We start from the raw sequence: 9,206 nt of genomic DNA on the forward strand, positions 1-9,206 counted from the left end.
ATAGGACTGGACACAAGGCACATGACACTGGGGTGTACAGTGGGTGGTGAGTACAACCCTGTGGTCATTCCTTCACCACACCCAGCATCCAAAGGATGAGGGTCCCCTCTTTCTTTGGGGTCAGCACACACTGGTGATGCCCCAGGGCAGTGAGGAGGGCTGGGGTGAGTGGGGTGGGGGTCCTGGTGGGCGGCTGGATGCGAGGGGCTGTGTGCTGTGCCGGCAGGGACGCGGCGGTGGACATGGCAGAGCGCCGGCACACACCTGCTACTGTCGATGGTGCTGGGCTGCTCGGCTGCCTTCACGGACCTCCTGCTGCCGGGCCCCGAGGAGCCAGTGGTCAACGTGGCCGTGGTGTTTGGGGGCACGTCCTACCCCCTGCACATCCGCTCCCGCCTGAGCCCCCAGAGCTTCCTGGACATGCCCCTGGAAATCCACCCCATCACCGTCGTCGTCAACAACACCAACCCCAGCACCCTCCTCACCCAGATCTGCGACATCCTCGCCAGCCACAAGATCCACGGCATCGTCTTCGAGGACAACGTGGGCACGGAGGCCGTGGCCCAGATCCTTGACTTCATCTCCTCCCAGACCCAGGTCCCCATCATCAGCATCAGCGGGGGGTCTGCAGTGGTCCTGACCCCAAAGGTGAGGCACTCACTGGGGGTTATTTCCAGGGGGGATGAGAGAAATGAGGTGTTATTAGAGAGGGGTAGTTCAGGGGTGTGGAATGCTGGAGGGCAGAGGAGCTGCTGTGCTGTGGAGTGTGGGATCACGGGCAGGAGTAGGCAGTGGCTGTGGCAGTGTGGCCAACGGGTGGTGGGATATAGTGGGGACTTCAGGAAGGACTCTGTTGATGGGACATGGGAGAGGACCTCAGTGGCCCCTGGAAGGACCTTCCCTGGTGTGCTGTGTCCCATCCCCTTCAGGCTGTGCCCACCATGGAGTGCTGGGCTGGTGGCACTGGGACTATTGGGGCAGTGGCAGGGTTGTCACAACCCCATCCTCCTTCTGCCCTGCCAGGGCTGGATCCAGCCCTGAAATGGCTGGGTGGGCAGCATGGAGGAGCCTTGCTTGGCTGTGGCAGCAATCTCAGGTGCACCACACCCAAAACAGGATTTTTGGCTTCTCTGCTCCTCACTGACATCAGACATTGTCAGTCACTGTCACCTGCCTGCTTGGAAGTGCTGGTGGCAGGGAGAGCTGGAGGCAGGCTGGAGGGTGCTGGGCATGTGGTGATGGGCTGTGGCAAAGAGATTTGGGTTATCTCCTTGTGGCTGCTTGTCCCACCCTGCCCAGCCTGGGCACTGGAGGGGTCTCAGTGATTGCTCTTCCCCGTGGCTAGGGACTGCTCCTCCTCAGGGCATGGCTTTTATGCTCTGCTTGCACAGTGGCTTGGGGTCCAACCCTGCTGGATGGCACCTTTGCAGCCCTGCCTGCACCCACTGGTGCTCCTGGACCACCTTGAGCTGCTGCTCGCTGTGGGTGGGTGGCAGTGGGTGCAGTGGGCTCGGGTGGGTGCAGTGGACTTGTGCGGGGGCAGAGGGCTCAAATGGAGCCCGAGCAACAGAAAAATAGCCATGGTTTGCTGTGGTCTGTGTGTTTTTCTGCAACTTTCTCCAGGGTTTGGGTATTTTGGGCTCAGTGGAGGGACCTGTCTGAAGGCTCGACCTCCTTCTCCCACAGATCCAAAGTCCCCAACAGCCCCTGCTTTCTGTCTGTGACCCCCTGGGGCTCACCCCAAACTACTTCTCTGGAGGTGGAGGGGGTCTGGGCGGCAAAACCCTGCTGCCTGCACGTGACCTTCGGCAAATGCCATTCGCTGAATCATTTAAGACAGAATCAGATCAATTAAGGTTTGCTAATGAGAGGCCAGATGGCCGGGGAGGTGGGGTGGGAGGGAAGGAGCCACACAGGCTCCGGCTGCAGGTAGTGAGTCGGAGCCGGGATGGGATTTATGCTCCTGGCAGAGCTCTTGCCCACCTTCTTCTCCTGGTTTAAGGAGAAATTGCTGATATCCTTTGGAGGATGGATGAATTTTTGTTTAATAAGCTGAGAAACAGATGTGAAGCCTCAGGACTTGAACCTTTACATGGGATGAGCTTCCTTGGAGGTGGATGAGTCCCATTTTGGGTGTCTCCGACCCATGGACCACACCAGTTAATGGCACACTTGAACAGGATCACAGTGCCAGTGCAGCCCCCGACCCCTTCTCCTCCCACAGGAGCCCGGATCAGCTTTCCTGCAGTTGGGTGTCTCCATCGAGCAGCAAATCCAGGTGATCTTCAAGGTGCTGGAGGAATACGACTGGGGCTCCTTCGCTGTCATCACCAGCCTCTACCCGGGCTACAACATCTTCCTGGACGTCATCCGCTCCTTCACGGATGCCAGCTACTTTGGCTGGGAGCTGCAGGAGGTGCTCACCTTTGAGATGAGCCAGGAGCAGAGCAGCTCCAGGACGCAGCGGCTCCTGCGGCAGATCGATGCCCAGGTCCTCATCGTGTACTGCTCACGGGAAGAGGCCGAGTACCTCTTCTCCATGGCAGAACAAGCCGGCCTTGTGGGGCCAGGATACGTCTGGATCGTGCCCAGCCTGACAGTGGGCAACATGGAGGTGCCACCCGCCTCCTTCCCCGTCGGCCTCATCAGCGTGGTGACGGAGAGCTGGAAGCTGAGCCTGCGGCAGAAGGTGCGGGACGGGGTGGCCATCATTGCCATGGGGGCAGCCAGCTTCTTCCGTGCCCATGGCTACCTCCCGGAGGTGGGGCGGGACTGCTGGACCCCCCCCAGGGCCACTGCCACCAACGCAAGCTTCTACCGGTGAGGCTCGGGGACCCCCTGGGATGGGTATGAAATGTGGGGAATGGGGAAATGGAGAGGGAAGGGGCAGGGGAGGAGGGGGATGGAGCTGGCGGGCAGAGGGGGTGATGCTGGCTGTGGGCTGCAGCTGGTGGTCCATGCCTCTTGGCTGGCTTTCTCCTGGAGTATCTCCACAGCCTTTTCTCATGCTTCTCTGCAGCTCAGGACCCTCAGGAGGCTCAGGGGGTTTCGCAGCTCTGCTTTGCAGTGCAGAGGTGGCATCTCAGGGTGGCTGTGGCAGCCTGTGCACCCTCAGCCCTGCAGGGTGCCATCCTCAGTGCCTCCTTGCTGGCAGAGCTTTCTCCAGCTCCTCTCTCCCCCTTGAGTAGGGGCTAAATCTGGTCCCCAGCTCTCAGCCCCACATATCTCCATGAGACCTGTGGCAGCTCAGCTGAAGCTGGAGGAAGAGGAGGAGGAGGAGGAGGAGGGCTGTACGTGGGTGGACTGCACAGACAGGGACTTACGGGCTCTGTGTCCCACCAGGCACCTCCTCAATGTGACGTGGGAGCACAGGGACTTCTCCTTCAATGAAGGTGGCTACCTGGTCAGGCCCACCATGGTGGTGATCACACTCAACCAGCACCGGCTCTGGGAGATGGTAGGACCCCCAGGCCCCCTGGGACAGGCACTGTGGGGTGGCTGGGAAGGGTGAGCCTGGGGCCATGCACAGGCTGAGGTCCCACCCTGGGGTGGGTTGTCCCATGCAAAACCCATGGCTGGTACTCAAAAGTACCCATGGTGGGGCTTTGTGGCAATGATGGGCACGAAAGCTCTGCCAAGAACTGTCAGTTTTTTCCTGCAGTTTCTCTGATAAGTTCCAAAAAAACGCAAAAATGCAGCTGCCCACCTTTGGAGAACAGCAACCAAACACCTAGACCTGAAACAAGCTGCAGGGAGGGGGGTTTTTTTGGTAGTCTGAAAGTATTTTGTGTGAAGTTTGGCGAGGTTTGTGCTCAGTTAAATGTGGTGCTTGGGGCCCAGGAGGAACACTGTGTTCCATGGGTGTGTGGGGAAAGGGATACTGAGATGGGCATCACCGGGGTGTGGGGAGGATAGACACGGGACCCTGTGTGACCCCCACAGCCCCTCGCCAGGGTGACTGTGTTCTCTCCCTCGTGGGCAGGTGGGCAAGTGGGAGAAAGGCATCATCCACATGAAGTACCCGGTGTGGCCCCGCTACGGCTCCTACATGCAGCCCGTGGTCGATAACCGGCACCTGACAGTGGCCACGCTGGAGGAGAGACCCTTTGTCATCGTGGAGAACACGGACCCCAGCACGGGGGTCTGCGTGCGCAACACGGTGCCCTGCCGCAAGCAGACCAACTCCTCCCACAGGTGAGCAGGGGGATGCAGCTTGGAAATTCTGGCCACTGTTTCCCAGGCATGTGGGGGGCCAGGGGGGGCACCAGGGTGCTCAGAGCATCTTTGATTAGTCCAACCTGCTTTTCCCGGTGCGGTTCCAGTGGCGATGGCCTCGTGGATCCCTACACCAAGCTGTGCTGCAAGGGCTTCTGCATCGACATCCTGAAGAAGCTGGCCAAGGCAGTGAAGTTCTCCTATGACCTCTACTTAGTGACCAATGGCAAACATGGCAAGATCGTCCGTGGGGTCTGGAATGGCATGATTGGTGAGGTAGGGCTGGGCATGGCTTGGACCCCCCACCTCTGACCCTGACTCATCCCTGACCTGGGGCTTTCCTGATGGAGGTGGGATCAAACTGTCTGTCGTGGGACTCTGCACAGGGGAGAGCTTGGCATGAGCTCCTCCTCGAGGGAGGAGTCAGACGAACATTTACAACCCCACAGCAGGTTATGCTTGTGCCACTGATCACTTAAAAAGCTAATATTTTTTTTTAAAAAGGCAAAAATTAAGGTTGGAGGTGGAGGAATGCCTGGGGAAGGTGGTCTGGGTCCCTCTGACTGTCCCTCTGCCCATCCCGAGCCCATCTGCCCCTTCTCCAGGTGTACTACAAGCGTGCAGACATGGCCATCGGCTCCCTCACCATCAACGAGGAGCGCTCTGAGATCGTGGACTTCTCCGTGCCCTTCGTGGAGACGGGAATCAGCGTCATGGTGGCCAGGAGCAATGGGACTGTCTCCCCCTCCGCCTTCCTGGGTGAGCTGTGTGTGCCCCTGTCTGTCTGCAGGTTCATCCCATGCTTCCCACAAATGCAAACTGGAAATATTGTTCAGTTTTAATAACTTTTAAGAAAAGAAAAGAAAAAGAAAGCCTAAGTCATAAGGGAAAGAGATTGTGCTGTCGGCTTTGGGGCTTCCTCCTTCCCTGCCTGAATAATCCTTTTATTATGGAGATGGAGGCTGGGAGGTGGAGGCTGGGCTCAGTGGTTCTCTCCTCTTCATTTTTTTGTGTGGAGGAGGGAGGACAGGGTGCTGGGGGGATTTTCCACCTCAGAGCCCTGCTGTGGGGACCCGTCTCTGCCACCATCACCAGGACAGGTGCTTAAGCCGGGAAATCGCCAGTGCTAAAAGTTTTATTTAACGAGTTTTAAACCAGCAAAGCTGCAGCCTTGGAAGGGGAGGAGACTGGCCAAGGTCGTCAGGAAATTCAGCCTGAGTGCTCGGGCAGGGCTTGAGGCTCTCGGCAAGGGCACAGCAGTGATGTCCCAGCTCAGCCAGAGATGGGCTCCTGTGTGGGAGGGTGTAGGTGGGTGCAGGTGCCAGGGATGCCGTGGGAGGTGGAACAGCACCAGCCTGGGCACATCCTCCCCCTCCTGTCCCTCCCTGATGCTGCAGGTCTGACCTGCCCCCGAAGCAGGGTCACCTTCACTGGCCATGGGGTCAGATGGAGCATCCTGTCCTGGTTTGGCAGGGCTGGGGTCTGCAGTCCCTGTGTCTTCTGCTTCTGCACTAACGAGCCGCATCCCCATCAGGGGAGGCCTCTCCTCCCTGACAGCGAAGGACGTGCTGACAAATGAACTTCAGCAGCCGCATGTTGATGGCTCGGATGCATCCCCACTGCTCCTGCTGCTCCATCCCAGATCATCCTGGGCAGGCAGGGGGCTCACTGCCCACCCCAGCTCACGGGGGGCTTTCACAGGGGCTGAGTGGGACTGGGAGGCTGATCCCGTGCCTGATGAAGGCACAGTGCTGTGGCCTGAGCCATCACTGGGGAGAACCTGCGATCCCATGGGAAACCCTCCTGCCAGTGACTCTGGAGATGGGCAGCATTTTGTTAACATCTCCCTGTTGATGAGAGCCTGATTCTGCCTAGGCAGGGAAGCGTGGCTGCATCCCCCCATCCCACAGTATCCCCTTTCCCTCCTGATTCCCTGCAGAACTGCTTGGCCATGGTGCTGCCAGTCCCCATCTCCTTTCCAAAGAGGGACAATATTCAGGAGGACGAGCCCCATCCATTGGGGAGGGCTCCTGGGAGTCCCCAGGGGGTGTCCCAGGGGGCTGACAGAGCCCCACTTGCCTTGCAGAGCCTTACAGCCCGGCCGTGTGGGTCATGATGTTTGTCATGTGCCTCACTGTGGTGGCCATCACCGTCTTCGTGTTCGAGTATTTCAGCCCTGTTGGCTACAACCAGAACCTCACCAGTGGCAAGAGTGAGTTGGGGAGGTGGGAGCTGGGTGGGGGGACACATCCCCAGCCCAGCTGACGGCTGTCCCCTCTATCCCATGTCCCCGTAGGGCCAGGAGGTCCCACCTTTACCATTGGCAAGTCGGTGTGGCTGCTGTGGGCTCTGGTCTTCAACAACTCGGTGCCCATCGAGAACCCCAAGGGCACCACCAGCAAGATCATGGTGCTCATCTGGGCCTTCTTTGCCGTCATCTTCCTCGCCAGCTACACGGCCAACCTGGCTGCCTTCATGATCCAGGAGCAGTACATCGACACCGTGTCGGGGCTGAGCGACAGGAAGGTAGGGCTGATGGTTGGGGTGGGAATCCTAAAAAATCCCTAAAAATAGTAAGGTTTTTTTTTGAGGTGGGGGGTTGCTGCACACCACTGCCAGCCAGCTGGATGGGTGGAGGGTTGGCTGTGGGGAGGGAGGACATGGCAGGGACATGGACACCATGTGATGCTGCTCCCTGGGGCTCCCTGTTGCAGTTCCAGAAGCCGCAGGAGCAGTACCCCCCATTCCGCTTCGGCACCGTCCCCAACGGCAGCACCGAGAGGAACATCCGCAGCAACTACCCCGACATGCACACCCACATGGTGAAGTACAACCAGCGCTCTGTGGAGGACGCCCTCACCAGCCTCAAAATGGGGTACGGTTCCCCCAAAAAGGGTATGGTTCCCCCAGATGGAGTATGGCTCCTAGAGCTGGGGTACAGCTCCTCAGAATGGGATGCAGCATCCCCAAATGAACTACAGCTCCCTGGAATGGGGTACACGATCTCCCATGTGGGGTAGGGATTCCTCAACCGGGGTACAAGCCCCCACAAGTGAGATGTGGGCCCCCCAGGCTGGGTACAGCTCTCCCAGATGGGATATGGCTCTCTGCAGCTTCCCTGCATGGCATAGGGGACCCCCAAACAGGATACAACCTGTTGAAGATGGGGTGCAGCTTCATACAGCTCCCCTCAAAAGGGATGCAGCCCTCCCCATAGGGGTTATGGCTCCCCCATATGGGATACAGCCCCTCCAAGTTGGGTGCTTTCCCCCCAAGTGTGGTTACAGCTCTCCAAGACAAGGCGGGGACCCCCAAAGAAAACTCAACGCCCTCCAGATGGGCTACAGCTGCCTGAAAGGGGTGGAGCTCCCCCAGGAGAAGCACAACCCCCCCAGAAAAGGGCTTTCAGATCCCCCCCTCCCCCTTCCTCCCAGGAAGCTGGATGCCTTCATCTACGACGCGGCGGTGCTGAACTACATGGCAGGCAAGGACGAGGGCTGCAAGCTGGTGACCATCGGCAGCGGGAAGGTGTTTGCCACCACGGGCTACGGCATCGCCCTGCAGAAGGACTCGCGCTGGAAGCGGGCCATTGACCTGGCCCTGCTCCAGTTCCTGGGAGACGGTGGGTGCCCCATCCTCGCCCAGCCCCCACCCTACAAATTAATCCAGGGAGCAGGGTTTTGGTCCCCCAAACTTGTGCAGCCTCCATGGCTCCTCACAGGATGCCACTGAGGGGTTTCTCCACCACCTCCTCTCAGGGGATATTAAATTCAGTGGCATTTTTCCAGCTGGATGCTGGTGGTGGCGGGGGGCTGTGAGTAAAGTCTTGGAGATAGCTGTGCACAAAATCCAAGGGTCAGAAGGAGAAGCCTGGGAAGAGGACAGCAAGCACGACTGACTGGCACGTGGGAAACAGAGAAAGGCAGGGCCTGGAGAAGGACAAGGGACTGGTGGGATTCTCAGGCCAAGGGCAGCAGCAAGAACAAGGCTATTACACCTCCTGGGGCTCGGGGGTCTCTTTCTCCTCCTCCAGCCACAGTGGGGTGGGGATGAGCAAGGGATGTGCTTGGGAAGATGACTCCTGTGGGTGGATTTTCACCCCCACGCTCCTGTGTGTGTCCGGCCCCAGGTGAGACCCAGAAGCTGGAGACAGTTTGGCTGTCGGGGATCTGCCAGAATGAGAAGAACGAGGTGATGAGCAGCAAGCTGGACATCGACAACATGGCCGGGGTTTTCTACATGCTGCTGGTGGCCATGGGGCTGAGCCTGCTGGTCTTTGCCTGGGAGCACCTCGTCTACTGGAAGCTGCGTCACTCCGTCCCCAAGTCCCACAAGCTTGACTTCCTCCTGGCCATCAGCAGGGTGAGGGATGCTGCCAGGATGAGGGGCCCAAATGTCCCCACACGGTGTCACGTGGCTGGGCATGGTTTGGTGGGCATTGTCCCTTCGACCCACACAGGAGGGACTGGAGATGTTTGTGCTGATGTGAGCTCTTGTGGAGAAAAGCCAGCTGTTGGGGAAAGGGCTTAGCCATCTGTATTAGCATCCCTGGGGAAACGGGTGATGGAGTATGGTGTCACTCACCCTGGCAGTGCTGAGGATGCTGGGGAGGGGACACCAGTGCTGTCAAGCCACCTCAGCCTCAGCAGCATGAACTCAGCTCAGCAGGGTGGGCTCAGGGGCAGGACCCCACTGACATTGCTGATGGTGGGGGTCCCCCCACTTCTCCCCACAGGGCATCTACAGCTGCTTCAATGGGGTGCAGACCATGGGGAGCCCTGGGCGGGCACCCACACCCGACGTCACAGCCAGTTCAGCCCAGGCCAACGTGCTGAAGATGCTGCAGGCGGCCAAGGAGATGGTGACGACGGCCAGCGTGGGCGGCTCCCTGGAGCAGGCCACCCGCACCATCGAGGACTGGAGCAACCACAGCGAGCGCCTCCAGACCACCTTCTCCCTGAGGACACCCCAGCTCGTGGTGCAGAACAGCA

General features: G+C 59.2%; 1 protein-coding gene across 1 annotated transcript in view; it reads left to right on the forward strand.

The window, feature by feature from the left end:
* The first annotated feature begins 229 nt into the window (after nucleotides 1-229).
* Nucleotides 230-9,206, forward strand: part of GRIN2C (glutamate ionotropic receptor NMDA type subunit 2C) — a 10,563-nt gene continuing 1,586 nt past the window's right edge. The window contains exons 1-12 of the mRNA XM_018073122.3: nucleotides 230-648; nucleotides 2,225-2,820; nucleotides 3,343-3,457; nucleotides 3,983-4,194; nucleotides 4,323-4,491; nucleotides 4,821-4,974; nucleotides 6,302-6,427; nucleotides 6,512-6,741; nucleotides 6,930-7,090; nucleotides 7,650-7,837; nucleotides 8,345-8,577; nucleotides 8,951-9,203. Coding sequence (XP_017928611.3) covers nucleotides 277-648; nucleotides 2,225-2,820; nucleotides 3,343-3,457; nucleotides 3,983-4,194; nucleotides 4,323-4,491; nucleotides 4,821-4,974; nucleotides 6,302-6,427; nucleotides 6,512-6,741; nucleotides 6,930-7,090; nucleotides 7,650-7,837; nucleotides 8,345-8,577; nucleotides 8,951-9,203 — 2,809 coding nt within the window. The 5' untranslated portion in view covers nucleotides 230-276. The remainder of the gene's footprint in view (nucleotides 649-2,224; nucleotides 2,821-3,342; nucleotides 3,458-3,982; nucleotides 4,195-4,322; nucleotides 4,492-4,820; nucleotides 4,975-6,301; nucleotides 6,428-6,511; nucleotides 6,742-6,929; nucleotides 7,091-7,649; nucleotides 7,838-8,344; nucleotides 8,578-8,950; nucleotides 9,204-9,206) is intronic.

Source organism: Manacus vitellinus, unplaced genomic scaffold (assembly GCF_001715985.3).
Source record: "Manacus vitellinus isolate BGI_N305 unplaced genomic scaffold, ASM171598v3 scaffold_24_pilon, whole genome shotgun sequence".
NCBI classification, from domain to species: domain Eukaryota; kingdom Metazoa; phylum Chordata; class Aves; order Passeriformes; family Pipridae; genus Manacus; species Manacus vitellinus.